This window comes from Nelumbo nucifera, chromosome 3 (genome assembly GCF_055504915.1).
Source record: "Nelumbo nucifera cultivar China Antique chromosome 3, China Antique-T2T, whole genome shotgun sequence".
NCBI classification, from domain to species: domain Eukaryota; kingdom Viridiplantae; phylum Streptophyta; class Magnoliopsida; order Proteales; family Nelumbonaceae; genus Nelumbo; species Nelumbo nucifera.
The window spans coordinates 75,363,535-75,379,634 of NC_142651.1; the positions used below are offsets into that span (position 1 = coordinate 75,363,535).

General features: G+C 39.4%; 1 protein-coding gene across 2 annotated transcripts in view; it reads right to left on the bottom strand.

The window, feature by feature from the left end:
- Nucleotides 1-4,576, bottom strand: part of LOC104588348 (F-box protein SKIP19) — a 28,552-nt gene extending 23,976 nt beyond the window's left edge. The window contains exon 1 of one of the 2 annotated variants that reach the window (XM_088901854.1): nucleotides 3,975-4,114. Coding sequence is in view for 1 of the 2 variants with exons in the window: in XM_010246229.3 (XP_010244531.1) it covers nucleotides 3,975-4,279 (305 nt within the window). In the remaining variant the exon portion in view is untranslated. Of the gene's footprint in view, nucleotides 1-3,974 lie in introns of both variants that reach the window. The other variant, XM_010246229.3, reaches the window with a different exon arrangement.
- Nucleotides 4,577-16,100: the final 11,524 nt, after the last annotated feature.

Here is a 16,100-nt window from a genome sequence, read left to right on the forward strand (position 1 = left end):
TCCTTGATGTTTGTAAGCCTCTAGTTGCAACTAGAGAAGACTATTGTACCCATTAATTTCTGAATTAGTGGAAGACTTTTACGAACCATAGGTCCTGTGGTTTTTCCCCAATTTTGGGGTTTTTCACGTAAAAATTCTGGTGTGCTATTGTGTGGTGATTGTTATCTGTTTTTCTGTTACTTGGCTGAATTGTTTACTTGTTATTATTGTTGTTGGTAAACCCATTTTGACACACAAATTTGGGGGAAAGGTTCTTGCTGTCCTGAGATTGATTTTACATTCATTTCTGCTACTATAGTGTAACTTGCCCAACAGTGGTATCAAAGTCAGGTTGGCTGAAATTAATTGTTTGTATTGATACAAATGGAGGAATCCTCGGGTGTTATGATAAAATTGATTTCATCGAATTATGCCATTTGGAAACCCAGAATGGAGGACATTCTTTATTGCAAAGATTTGTACCTACCCATAAGAAGTGATGATGTAAAGCCAAATGACAAGTCAAGTGATGAATGGGGAATCATGCATAGAAAAACTATAGGCCAAATCCGACAGTGGATCGACCACTATTTTTCACCATGTTGCACAAGAAACTAGGGTTGATGTTTTATGGAAAAAATTAAAGTCTATGTATGAAAGGAAAACAGGTTTAAACAAGACTGCTTTGATTAGAAAACTAGCACACTTGAGATATAAAGATGGGACTAATATGTCTGAACATTTGGGTGATTTTCGAGCTTTGATAAATCAATTGACTACTATGAAATTGAATCTGGATGATGAAGTACAGGCCTTGTTGTTACTTAGTTCCTTGCTTGACAGTTGGGAAACCTTGGTGGTTTCAGTCAGTAATTCAGCCCCTAATGGTATAGTAACCATTGACACAGTCAAAGATGCTTTGTTGAATGAAGAGTCCAGGAGGAAAGAACAAGGGACTTGCTCAGAATATCAATCTCTTGTAATAGAAAAGAAAGAAAGACAGGGAAGAAGTAAGAGAAGAGGTCCCCGTAACAAATATGATAAAACCAAAGGAAGGTCCAGGTCCAAGAAAAATATCATTTGTCATCACTGTAATAAACCGGGACATTACAAAAATGAATACAGAGTCTGGAAAAGAGAACAAGCCAAAGGAAAAGGTGAAGGCAAGAAAGAAGAAAAAGATACTACAGCTGTTGCAACCAAGGGTGATGTTGTTATTGTTTGTGATGATAATTATGTCAACTTTGCATGCCCAGACAGTGATTGGGTCATAGATTCTGGTGCTTCTTTTCATGTTACTCCCCATGGTGAATTTTTCACAACTTACACTACAGGTGATCTTGGACATGTTCGTATGGGTAATGCTGGTACATCCAAGATTGTTGGCATGGGAGACATTTGTCTAGATAGCAATACTGGTTGCAAATTAATTTTGAAGAATGCTAGACATGTTCCTGATATCCGCCTAAATCTGATTTTCACTAGCAGGTTAGATGATGAAAGTTATGCAAATACCTTCAGTGATGGAAAATGGAAACTCAGTCGGGGCTCACTCATTGTGGCAAAGGGAAAGAAGCACAATACCCTTTATTTGATGCAAGAAAGGTTGAGCAAAGGAGAGGTGAATGCAGTTCATGATTCATCCATTGAGCTTTGGCACTAGAGGCTTGGACATTTGAGTGAAAAAGGGCTTCAAATACTTTCTAGAGAAAATCTTCTTCCTGATGTGAAAGGTATGCCTCTTGAAATATGTGTACATTGCTTAGCTGGCAAACAAAGTAGAGTTGCATTTCATAAATTTCCTCCATCTAGAAAGCCTCATGTTTAGAAGAATGAAAGAAGAGAGAAGAGTGAGAGAGAAAGAGAGAAGAGAGAACGAAGAGCCAAAAGTGCTGCTGGCGGCGCCAGCTTTTGATATATATACTAGGGCGACAGAACATAAAAAATAAGAGGAAATTACAAGAGTACCCCTGCAGTACTATACTTAGATAAATAACAGTCTTTTAACAGGTATATTTGTTATTTTAATTTATCAATAGGTTATTATTTAGTTAAGTTTCAAGTCTCACATACAAAGGTTTAGTAGATAGTAAGTTATAGACATTCTCTTTTGGGTTCTAGTGGCATTTATGTAATCACATCAAATAATTTTCGACTCTTAAAGGGCAGCCTAGTGCACAACACTCCCGTCAATGCGAGGTCTAGGGAGGGACAGATGTACGTAGCCTTACCCCTGCACATATAGAGAGGTTGTTTCAAAGATTTGAACCCAGGTCAACCAAGTCACAATAGAGCAACCCAACTGTTGCACCAAGGCCCACCCTCTTGTTAGGCTATAAATTGTTCTTTTTATCTTATTACTGGAATGGATGAAGAAATTGAAAGGTGAACATTAATTTTCCTTGCAAGCATGCTTTATTTAGTGATTTAGATGAAATACTTGAATGGCTCTATTTCCCCTTGAAGTAATAATCCCCAGGGTTCTCTCGTTCTTCTATTTGTTATCTTCTTCAAGCTGAAGCTCTTTTAATAGCTATTGCAACCATCTAAGAACCAATAAAAATTCAACTATGGGACTATTGCAGGATCTAGTGAATAGGTACATGAAAAAATTTAGAAATTTTAACCTTCTCATGACTCTTCTCCACATTCTCTCTATAAGATCCTAGTCATTCCCCTTGGAACTTGTACCTTGATTTTTTTTTGTAGGAAACGGTAACTTTCATTGATGATTTGAAAAGATTACAGATTTAGCACCCACAAAATGGATGGAATATCAAAACAAAATCTTACAAACAAGCCCAAAACAAAGTCTCCCCTGTAGTTCCTTGCTTAGATAAAGTGTCGGTCATTCCACTTGCTAACCGTACCAATTTAAATTGCACCCCAGTCTCCCTTTCTAAGCTAATAATCTCTCTTAGAGGCTGTCTAAGAGACCAAACTCCTAAGTTTCCAGATTGCATCCACCCTATTACCAGTTTGGAGTTTCCTTCCACTTCTAATTGCTGCATTCCCCATTGTTTCGCCAGTCTCAATCCTTGAAGTAAGGCTGACACGTTTTCTACCCCTCTCAAAATTTACATGTTTTCTACCAACACAACAACTTCCTAATCTTATCTCTTTTGGAAAATTACGGTTGTTATGTTCATTAGTAAATTTGTTGAAGATATGAAATATAACCAAGGTATCGTATTTATAAGGCTCTTTTACCAATATAGATGCAATCCTACCAATCAGCCATCAAGTAGAATTAAGAATCTTCTTTCAACTGTTTTTCCAACCAATAATAAGATTGCCCAAAATTGCAATGAAACAAAGATTCATTATTTAGTTTTTCTCTCTCTCAAAATTTACGAACTTTCTACCAGTATAGTGTCTTCAATACATGCATCAAAATTTTGTGACAAATTTGATTGACTACATCCACTCCCTAGACATAGAAGCAAATAAAAGTTAAAAAAGAAAAAATCATAAGCAAACAAAATGAAGAAGTAGACCATCCTACAGCTCAAAACCGATTATTCTCTCACCTCCATCCAGAATATGGAAGATATATCTAAAAGCAAACTAGGATCGTACATATTGTTTCATTAATTGGCTTTTACTGCAGACTCGACAAAGATAAGTGCAGTTGCCCAAAGGAATTCAACGATTAAATGGGTATGATTGCTATGGAGTTCAATCTACAGACTTTCCAAGACGAGTATGCTGGGCAAACAACACAAAACAAAGAACCCAATTCAAACAGCATGAGATACACAGTTACCCTGCGAACCCCCCCCCCCCAAAAAAAAAAGAAAAAAAAATCCAAATATTCCATGAAATTTCCAGAAGAAAAAAAAAAAACCACAACTTCAAATAAGCAACCTCAGAACAAACCAACAAAAGAAATTTCATAGAACAGACACCAATATTCTTCCCTGAAAAAGAAAAAAAAAAAAAAAACAAAACAAAACAAAATGGTCGCAGAAATAAGAGAGAGACGAGTATCTTACCTTTCGGTGATGTATCGCAAAAGCTCGTCAGTGCAGATGTAATCCACGGAAAACTCAACCAATTGCCCGCAGCTCCTGTCAATGGCATGCCTCGCCACCTTCTCTAGATCAATATCCATATCAGGCCACGGATATCGCAAATCGATGGCAAGCCAGACCAGGGGCTCTTTGCAGAATTTTCGCCAGGAAGAACAGACATTTTGGACATTAAAGAGGACATCAAAGACGCCGAGCTTCGAAAATACCAGAGACAGAACATCTCCAGGCAAGTCAAGCCAATTTCTCACCTCTTCCGACGACTCCATTCCTATGAAACCTTTATGGAGGAAATTGCATCAAAATCCTCGGGTTTACAAAAGGGTAAAGTGCATTTGAAGGATTCACAGAGGCTGTTCTCAAACAAATAGAAGAACTTTCTTCGTTTCCCTCACGATTTTAATGTAGGTGGTCTCGAACCAACAGAGCTGCAGCCTCAGTACCTTCGCAAGATTGGATTCTAGTCTCTAGACCGACCCGGGGCTGGTGGGGTGTGTCCTCGGGGCATTGGACCTGGGGTTGCAAGATTTGTTTGGCGAAAATTCAAAGCCCTGTACTTTAGGGTAGTCTCAGTTTATTCTAACTTCAAAACATGTACTGAACTCTTAAAAACCATCAATTTAATCCCAGCCGTTAGCAGCCTCTCAGTTATTTGTACCACGTGATCACATTTGTCATTTAAAATTTTTTATAGTGTCAAAATTACACTTCAAATTTTGAAGACAATGTTTTTCGTCACCTACCTTAAAACTGAACCAAAATAGACATTATTCATTGTTTTCATCCTTATATAATCCATATGTACTTCCATCTTGTTGATAATATAACGACCAATCAATGAATCTATTTGTCCAATGCCCAATTACTTTCTCCAAAAGAATTAGAAATAACAAAATCCATAAAGAAAAAAAGTCTCATAACCGATGAAATCTAACAAAGAAATGATGGACAAATAGAATGTAATGTATATAATTGACTAAAAAAGAAAAAGAAATGCAAAATGGGAAGAAGGAAAATGACGCAAGGGAGAGAAAGAAGAAAGATCAATGTATTGGAAAGGTTATAAATCAGATTTCACATGGTTGAAGCAGGTTAAATGGTTGGCCAAATTTTTAAAATTTTTCTAACCCAACCCGAAAACCAATTTTCTAGTGATTTTGAAATTTGAAATTTTGGGATCGATCTTGCACTGAACCGGTTCCAGTTCCAAATTAAATCTGATCATACTTGATATGAAGACCACTGTGTGCAACTCCTAGGGTGATAGTTCACACTCAACATCAGTCCCAAAACCGACCTTCAACTGAAGATGGTGTAGTATGTACGTGAAGTCAATTCAGCAACATTGTTTCAGCAAAACCGGTTCCCAATTTGCTTGGATCGATGTGGATATGTGAATTTGATATCTTCTAATGTTTTTATTGCAAAAACATAGTAGAAAACTGATGGAAATCAGTCCCTATCACAATTGGGTCAAATTAGGGTTTTTGGGAGGCAAGGGATAAGAGAAGAGAGCAAGAGATTGGAGAGAACTAGTGAATTTGCCCTTCTCCTCTTAGTCTCTTATATAGAGCACTCTCCTAATCTAATTAGGAGTTTATCTAAATCAAATTTGGATCCGGACTTTATCTTTAATTGATAACCATTATTTTCTTAAGAGAATGGGTGTTTCATACCCAAATTCATGCCCATTTTCAATCCAAATCACATAAGTTGTCATGTGATGTCTTAACTAGTCATATTAGTAATAGACCTTTGGCCCATTCCCTTTAATGGTTCACATTCCAAGATGTTGCATGACCACTTTAGGCCTGAATATTATATGGCATAGAACCCACAAAGGTCTCACACAAGTCCATAAGGGTTTGGCCCCACCTTTGGAAGAGGTTAGGCCAAGTTCACTGTTCAAGAGCAGTGAACCCCTGACCCAATCAGCTTGGGTTCAATTTGGGTCCAACATTTACACCAAATGATCATTGGATTCAGCCACTCTATGAAGACCAAAGGATAATGGACTTATGTAAGATAAAGCCCATCAAGTAATCAGCCCTGTAATAGACATTCCTAACATTGTTCAAAATCGTAACCTAGTTCAGTCCCATTACAACCCAAAAGTTCAAATCGCAACTTAGTTCAGTTCCATTGCAGCTCAGAAGTTCAAATAGCAAATTGATTCAATCCCATTGTAACTCAGAAGTTCAAATCATAGCTTCTTTCAACACCATCATAGCCCCGTAGTTCAAAATTGCAACTCTTTTCAGCTTCATCACACCTTAGTTAGCCAAATCGCAAATTTTTTTAGCCTCATCACATCTCAATTAGCCAAATTGCAAGTGATCCTATGAAGGAGGAAATGGAGAAAATGAAGGAAAAAATCCAAAAACTAAAAAGGGTCCAATAACCTAGGCACCACATATTTTAGAGAATTATGATTATACCCTGATGCAAGACTCCTAGAAAATTTTAAAATACCCAAATTAGAAAAGTACAATGCAAAAGGATGTCCTCAAACCCACCTCAAGATCTTCTATGGGGATATGTTCCAATATGGGTCAAATGAGAAACTTCTTATCCAAATGTTTTAGAAAATTTTGATAGGAGATGCTCGAACCCGATTTGCTATGTTGGACCCTATAAAAAAGAAGTCTTGGAAACAAGCTTATGAGGCCTTTTTGGATCTTTACTCCTTTAACATGAAATTGGTTCCTAATTAAGTGACTAATAGGGCATTGTCGTAGAAAGAAGGATAAAATTTCCTTGAGCATGCATATCGATGGAGGGAAATGGAGATGCTCGAACCTGATTCACTATGTTGGACCCTACAAAGAAGAAGTATTGAAAACAAGTTTCTGAGGCCTTTCTGGATCATTATTCCTTTAACATGGAATTGGTTTCTGATTGAGTCAACTTAGAGGCTTTGTCATAGAAAGAAGGAGAAAATTTTCTTGAGTATGCATATCGATGGAGGGAAATGGCATCGAAGATAAGGTTCCCATTGCCTAAGGAGAAAATGGCAAGATCTTTCATAAAAACTTTATGGGATCAGTATTATTCAATGTTGATTGGCTAGCCTCTTAAGGATTTCAATGAGGTTGTTAGGGGGCCACAAGAATTGAGGAGGCTATAAGGCAACGGAGTATTAATCCCTCGACATTTGCAATAATTGGGGGAGATGGTCAGACCCTCATTAGTAGGGATGCAAAGGGTTTGGATCGGATTCGAATAAGGGTATATTTGAATCCAATATGATACTATTCATGTTGGATCCGAAGATCTGATAAGATCATATAGGATTCAGTTTGAATTAGAATCCTATCAGTAAGTTGGATCTTCGGATTTGATCTTATCCGACTTGTTTTCTTTAAAAATTAATAAATTATTAAAAGAAAAATAGAATATACTAATTTAAATAAAATAAAAACAAAAGTACGAATATTTTTAATTAATTTAATCATACATATACATGTTTTTTATAAAAAAATAAATAATATAACAAATTTATAAAAATATAATATAAAAAATATATTTATAAATAAATAACATATATATGTATTATATATATATTCACATTTTAAATATATAATATATATCGAATCGGATAGGGGTGATCTGAATTCGACTCGAAGATCTGAACAAGGGTAACTTGAATTCGACCAAATAGAATTGAATCTCAGATCAGATCATGATTCGATCCATTTTTACCCGTACTCATTAGGAAGCCTCCCATCGAGAAGAAGTCAAAAAGTGATGTACATGCTATCTCCTCATCCCCTTACTGACAAATTTGGCCTAATTTTATTACAACCACTTATCCCAATTATCTACAACCACCATCTTTCTTGCCTACCACATCGTTAGCACCTATTCCACTCCAACCATTTTGGCCAGCACTGGCTCCACAACCATACCAACCACTCGCTCCCTAGCAACCACTTGTGGTAACTGACCAAAACCCTCACACCCAGAAAGAAAAGAGGATAGAGTTTACCCCTTGTCATATATGCTTTCTCTATTTTCTGAGTCCAAGTTTTTTATAGTAGTTTATGAATCTTGTTAATTGTAATTAGACCTTGGGCCAAGCTCGAGATTGGATTTTTCCAAAATTTGAATAGGCCCAACCTGTGAACAGATGTAATTGTGTGATTCATTACAAGTAGTTTATTTAGTAATTACTTATCTTGGGGGTTGTTCCAAGCAAGTCTTATAAGTTTGGCAATTCAGAATATGAGTTTGAATGTAGCTGAGTCTTTGGTTTCTTAGAAGAAAAAGTTCTGTTTATCTTGCTCTTATATCTTTAGTGGATTCTTTAGAGTGGCAAAATCATTATTTTTGAGCTCTCTCTTGTGTGTCTCTCCTAAACCCCATTTTGAGAATTTGTATGTATCAAAGATTGTCCAATTTAATCCTAAAACCATCAATATACAATAATCTTTTGACTTAGTTAAAGCCTACATGGTCCAAATGTTTAAACCATTGAACTGTTCAAGCCAATTTGTAGATCACAATTCATACTACTTTATAATATCAACCTGATCGTTATAATTACTGACAGTGCACAATCTAGCAGCTCTCACTCTCACATGTCAGATGACTCGGACGCCAGATTGGATGCTTTCCTTGTCGGTGGCCGAGCTGAGTTGGCCTGAGCTAGGGTTGGCCAAGTTGTGCTGTTCTGCAAGGGAAAGAGTTAGAGTGCCTAGGTTGTTTTACCTGGGGTGAGCACTCCGATGCTTAAGTCGGCGAAGAGTTCTTAGGAATTCTTGAAGATTTAGAGAGTGTGAAAGCTTAATTGCACATACCTCTTCAGGTATAAATGAGCCCTTTATATAGGCGTAAGTGGTCAGAGACCTCTTGCAATGAGTCTCATGTTCTCACGGAGCCGTTTCTGTTAAGTCGGGAGAGTAATGACATCGGTTATGTAATTTGAGTGGGGGTTGAGGTCCATCTGATTAACTCTAATTCATGCAGTGTGGGTAGGTCGGACTAACGTCAACTCATCAATGCTCTAGAGATCCCGGATTGAAAATGAATCTATGTGACAAGTCAGTGAGCATGCCTTGTAGGTTGCCTATGGTACTTCTCATAGCTCAGCCACTTTGGAAGTAGGTCACTCCTAGTTCAAAGGCCTATTAGCTTGGCCAAGCTGAGGTACTCCAGGTTGGCCTATGCGAGGTGCTATGAGCCGACTTGTCGAGGTGATCTACTTACTCAATGCCGAGGTGTCAATTGGATGCCATGCGTCATGATGTCATTCGGAGGACCAAATTACCCCTCATCAATTGCCCCCACTCCCGAGCTGGCGTCAGCTCGACGAAGGGAGTAGTTCTCAATATGGTAATTGGTCAGGTTGGTTGCTCGGCTCGCTCACCCAATCCCGTTCGAGATTAGGCAGGACCATGGCAGAATTCAAATTTTAAATTTGAAAGGGGTGGCGTAAGATTTAAATTCAAAATTGCCTACGCGTAGTGGCGCCTTCTCGACCGTCGATTCGTTGTCAATGCGCCTCAACCATTGATCTTTCTTCCCAATAGGCTATAAATATGGGCTCCCCTCTGAGCTCCCACTCGCCCAATTTTTGGAGTTTTCTCTAAGGAAGAGGGTGATAAATCAGAGGAGATCTCAATTGACGTGCTGCTGTCTATTCGCTTATCGTAATCTTGTCCGTCGCTGGTGTCAGTTTTCCTATCTTTGTCACATGGTGAGTAGCTTCCCTTGTAAATATGTCTTTCAAGCCTTTTGAGGTTAGAGGAGGCATTCACCATGAGACGAGGAGGGCACTCAAGCCGGGAGGACTTCATTGTCTCAACCGGAGGCCAAGGTGGAGGCTCAAGAGGAGGAGTCTCCCTTCGGTCCTACTGAGCTATCCGAAGAGCGTATAGTCGAGCTGTACGGTTTTTACCAAATTCCCAATAAGTTTGATTGCATCCAGCCTGATCATGACCATTTTCCCTAGAGTCATGGTAGTAACGAGGTCTGTGTCTTCGAGGAGGCGCTGGTTGTTGGCCTTCGCTTTCCTTTACATCCTTTCATTCCTATTGTACTTTCTCATTATAGTGTCTCTTTAGGTTAGCTTCATCCCAACATTGTTCGAACTTTGATAGGTTTGATCTCTTTGTGCCACCACCACAATTTTCCTTTAGATTTAGACATTTTTGTTGGGTTGTATGTTATGAAAAAGGGCCCCCACGTTCCTTATTGTTTTTATCTTCCTTTCCGCAAAGGCTGCAAGCTTTTAGATGGCTTTCCCTCGAAAGTTAAAGATTGGAAGAATAGATACTTCTTCCTCTCTCATAGTACTGGCTGGAACATGGACACCATAAGGCAGAGGGATTAACAAAAATTCGATGTAGAATTCGACAAAGAGTACCGGCCTGAGCCATGTAGGTAGGTCGGCGACTTGCCCTTTTGTACTTGGCATTGGAATTTAATTTTCAGCCCAACTAATTCTTTCTTGCTCTTTTCAGATATGGCTAGTATGGAATCACTCTTGGAAGCATCCAAGAAGAAGGTGTCCAGAAAGAGAAGGAGGGTCGATCGCTCTTCCATGGAAGGTACCTTAGCAAGTGTCGAGGTGAGGTCACCATCATTTGCTCCAAATGTTGTCTACTTAGAGGGAGGCGGCGACCCTATGAGCACCAACCAGGTCTCTATGGGTTCTATTGACTTTCCACCTCAGGTTGGCCAACAGGAGCGTCTTGCGGACCCTTATACCTTAGATATTCCCCATTTCGACCTGAACATTGATGTTTTTGTACTTGACCGCCTTAATGATCCATATGTGGCCCTTCAGATGGGAAGAGGCATGCTCCTTCCTGAAGACGTGCAGTATTATCGTGGCTTGGACCCAATTGATGTCGGTGCTCGAATGACTTTGTGTATTCTTCAGGTTTGTCCTTTTGACTTTTGAAGCTTTTGTGTTCTTGTTCTATAGTTCTTGTGTTAACTATACTTTTCTTCTTTTGGTAGGTGAACGCCATGGGTCAGGTTCAGCTGGATTAGGTTGCCTCAAGCTGGAGGGAAAGGCATGAGCTATAGGCAAACATTGAATTGAAGTCTCAAATGCAGGGTATTCAGATTGGCGTTGAAGAGGATCATCAATGATTTATCCAACTGTGTGGGAAGATGCAACGCGAACTGGACGAGACCAAGGAAATAGCAGCCATTGAATGTTTCTGTGACTCCTCCGAGTACGCTCAAGAAAAGGTGGAGAACAAAATCTCCACAATGAGAAGGGGATTTAAGCTTTGTCGCCACTACTTGAAAACCTTGCACCCTGACTTCGACTTTGACACTTCCTCTATTAATGACGTGCCAGATGAGCTCGCTGTTCAAGTTGATTGGGAGCCTTTGATTCCTGATGAAGAAGAAGACGTAGCAAGCACAAAAGAGGGCGGAGAGGGTGACGATGTCGATGATGAGCTGCAAGGCTGTGATGAAGAATAGGTCAGCCTTGATGTTGGGTGTTTTTCTTACTTTCTTGTTGATGTTTTTGGGAGCCTGCGTGCTCCTGTAAGATGATGTTTCTTAGGCCTATGTCCCCGTGTTATTCAAACTTTTTCTACTAGAGGGTTTTCCTGTCTTCTTTTTTTTTTCTTCTCCCCTTTTTGCTTTTTTGATGTACCTCGACTTTAGAGACTTAATGAAATTCGCTCCACTTCTATAAATACATGATTTCTCTTTCAATGAAAATACTAACTTTATGTCTTGGAATTTAGTCGAGCTACCGGTAGGTCGGCTTGGGTGCCTTAGTGCTAAAATCATTCTGGCATCCCTTAGGATTCTTTTGATCAAGCTACTGGGAGGTTGGCTTGGGTACCTTAATGCTGAAAGCGATTTGAAATCCCTTAGGATTCTTTTGACCGAGTTATTGGGAAGTCGGCCTAGGTGCCTTAGTGCTGAAAGTGATTTGGCATCCCTTAGTATTCTTTTCACCGAGCTACTGGTAGGTCGACCTAGGTGCCTAAGTAAAATTTCACAAATTCACAGATGTAGCTTGAAACTATTCTTTTCTTTCACAAATAGTATTTCTTTAGGTTGTCTATGTTCCATGAGTGGTGTACCATCTTCTCCTCTAGTGTTTTGAGCTTATACACATTCTCACCAATCACTTTGAAGACTTTATAAGGGCCTTCCCAGTTCAAACCTAGTTTTCCCATACCGGGCTTAGGCACCATAACCTTCCTAAGTACTAGGTTGCCAATTCTAAATTGGCGTCTCTTGACTTGGGCGTTATAGTACTGAGCCACTTGTTATTGGTATGCTACGGTCCAAATGTAGGCGAGATCACAAACTTCTTCTATTAAGTCAAGGTTGGCCTGTAAATCGTCTTCATTAGTCTCTTCATTAAAAGTCTCAAATCGCAAGGTTGGTACTTTGTTTTCTGTTGGTATCACAACTTCAATCCCGTATGTCAGGTTGAGGGGTGTTTCACCTATCTTCATCTTGATAGTTGTTTGGTAGGCCCATAACACGCTGGGCAGCTCATCCATCCACAAGCTTTTAGCTTGAGCAAGCTGAGCTTTAAGGCCAAGTAGGATCACCCTGTTTGTTACCTCAACTAACCATTAGCTTAAGGATGGGCGACTAAGGTGAATTTTTGTTGTATGCCCATTTCTGTGCACCAATTCTAAAACTTATATATTCAAATTGATTGCCATTGTCCAAGATCAATACCCTTGGTAGTCCGAATCTGCATACGATATTCCTCCAAAAGAAGTTCTAAACGTTCCGAGCTGTAATGGTTACTAGTGGCTCGGCCTCTACCGCTTCGTGAAATAATCAACTGCTATGACTAGGAATCTTCTTTGTCCGGTCACTAGTGGAAAGGGGCCTAGTATGTCAATTCCCTATTGTGCAAACGGCCATGGACTAGTAAGATACTTCAAGTCAGCAACTGGCTGATGCAGGATATTGGTGTGTCACTAACATTTGTCGCATTCCTGCACTAGTTCAATTGCGTCAATTTTTACTGTCGGTCAGTAGTATCCTTGTTGCAATGCTTTTTGGGCAAGCCCCTGCCCCCAAGTGTCCTTTGTAGAGTCCTTCATGAATCTCCAACAATACTCATTTTGGTTCAGCTCGGCGTAGGCAATGCATGTAGGGGAGTGTAGATGATCTCCTATACAACTGCTCGCCCATGATTACGTAGTGAGCTGCAAGTCGCTCTACCCTCTGGGTCGCGTTATGCTCCTTTGGTAGGGTCCCATGGCGCAGATAGTCAATGAGCGGATCCATCGAGCTTGGTTCTACTGTCATCACAAGGATGACCTCATTTGCCACCTTTTCTATAGTCAGGCACAACAGGTCTTCTATATAAACTGTCCTTCTTATGGAGTCGATTGCACTAGACAACTTTGAGAGTGCATCGAGTTCGGTGTTCTCTAATCTTGGAATTTGTTGGATATGCCAAGAGTGGAAGCCGAGCAGGAGCTCCCTTACCTTGGCCAGGTAGGTCGACATGGCAAGCTCCCAAGCCTCATATTGCCCATTCACTTGGTTAACTACTAATTATGAGTCGCTGCACACCACAAGATGCTTAGCCCCGACTTCCTTCGCTGGTGATGTGTTAGACAGTGTATGCCCTTAGCTCTAATTAGATTGATGTACATTAAACATTTATTGTAAATGAATAAAAATACATAATTGATTCATTTTATATCTGGTATGTTTCTATGTAATTACCCTTAAATTGGACACTTATGATACACGTATTAGTTTAGAATGTTCTCAGTCGTTGGATTGACCTGGGGAGGTTTATCCTACCAAGGCTGATACTAATGTGCTGCCAAGTCAGTTGGGGTGGCTTGTTTCAGCTACCAGGGTTAGACCCGAAGCACATGTAGTGTGTGTTTGTTAGAAACATTGAACTCAGACCAATTTCCAGTTATGCCCTAGACCTTGGAGACTGATGGGCAAAAAGGGAAAGTTACACCTAACCCCTAGACTCGATTACGGTACTGTACTAGGTGTCGGATTGGGATGTCATTGATATGCCAATCAGTGAGATCCTTCAGGGTCAAAACCTGGGTATGTTGGGGCAATCTGAGAATTCACTTGAGTGGGTAATCATAGTGACAAAATCAGCCCCTTTGTCGAACAAAGTGTATGATCTGGTACTGTACTCTCTCTGATGGAAACCTAAACTGCCGATAGTTGATTTCAAACTTGTTTGAGATTTGTTTTGCAAAATATATTTATATATATATTATGTTTTTATGAAAATGGTTTGCAAAGGTTTTAATTCCCGAGATCCATCCAAGCAGAGAGTGCAACACTGTACCTTGCAACCGAGGGAGAGGTCCTCTCTTGTCAGGTAGTGTTTGATCATTATGGGCAGAGAGGTTAAGTATAAGACCATTTAGGGCTTTTATACTTGATGGGCTAATCTCACTTAAGACCATAGTCCTTGGGTCTTCATAAGGTGGCTGGACTTAAGGACTATTTAGTGTAAATGTTGGCCCACGAAAAGCCCATGCTAGTGGACTCAGGGGTTCACTATGTTTAGCAATGAATTCGGCCAGGCCTTGTAACAAAGGCTAGGTTGAACCCATATGGCTTTTGTGAAGATCAATGTTAGGATCCCATACCATACAAAGAGAGCCAAGTTAACTAACAATTAATAAGGGATGTGAGCTACCTCCTTAATGGGCTTGAAAGCCCAAAGATTAATTGGATTAACCAATATGGACGAATTTGGATATGGATATGGGTTTGGATAAGCAGATAAGGATAAGAGGATAAATGTTATCCACTTAAAGAGTCCAGGTCCAAATAAAGATTTGGATTAGGAAACTCCTAACCAGATTAGGAGATCAACTCTTTAAGATCTATTTAAATAGAAGAGGGTGAACTGCAAAAGGGCTACACACTGCTTCCAATTCTCCCTCTCCGTCTGCTCTTGCCGCCATATACCCTATTCGATCTCCATTCTTGGACTAATCAAGATTGGATCTTGGTTCTGATTTCTGCAAGAAAAATCAGATCTGAATTTGTGCTCACCTCCCTTGCTTGATCCTTGCTGAAGGATTGCAGTTCTTGCTGAAAGGGCTGCATTGCTGATCTTGCTTCATCTCAAGCTATGCCATCTTTAGTGGAGGCAGGATTTGGCATCCTCTTTGGGCGTGAACACCTACTTTGAGAGCTACATATGTGGATTCTGTATCAGGTAATGCTCTCTCCTTTTTGGTTTCAGATCTAGTCCATTTTGGATCAAGAACGATCCTTGAAAAATGCAGTTTTTGTAAAACTGGGAATACGATTCTGGGAAGGGAGAAAGAAAATTTTTGAAATTTCGCCCAACCACCCTGCATGGTTCAGCCATCCAAATGATGGATCTCCCTTCCCTTCAGTGGTATCAGAGCCAGGTTGAAGTCTTGAATCAAATTTAGACCATATCTGAAGTTGCGCAAATTAGCAAAAACTATTCTTCCCGATTTGTGCAAATTAGTAGTTTTTCTGAGAATTCGGTTCTCAGATTTGGGTGTTTGATATGAAATTAATTCTTTATTATTCTAAAATAATTATGGAATGGTTTTGTGATTATTTCTTGAATTTTTGGGCTGTTTGTGTGATGGAGATCGAATTATTTTGTGGCGCCAAGATCTGTGCACCTTGCAATCTTTATTCTATTCTTTTGGTGTGTAAATAATTTTTATTTTTATTTTTAGAGAAAATGTATTGGATTCGATCTGATGTAATTAATAGAAAATTATTTTTTACTATTTTTTTACATTGGAAGACATGCCGGAGCATGCGGAGGAGAAGAAAAATTTTTGCAGAAAAGAGATCTACAATTTGCGATTTGCAGAAAACAAATTTGCAATCTGCGATTTGCAGAAAACAAATTTGCAATATGGGATTAACCCTTTTCTTGCAGGTTTGAAATTTGTTCGGATCATCACACTTATAGCCCCATGATTATGTTTTCTTGCTGTTCTTGATTGTCAATTTCAGCTGTAATTAATTTCAGATCATAATCTTGATTAGTGGATCATGTATTGGACACCAAACCCTAGGTCGAATTGACCTAGTTTAGTCCAAACTAGTTGGACCGAACCCATGGTTCAATGGGGTCTGTTCTCAGACCCATGG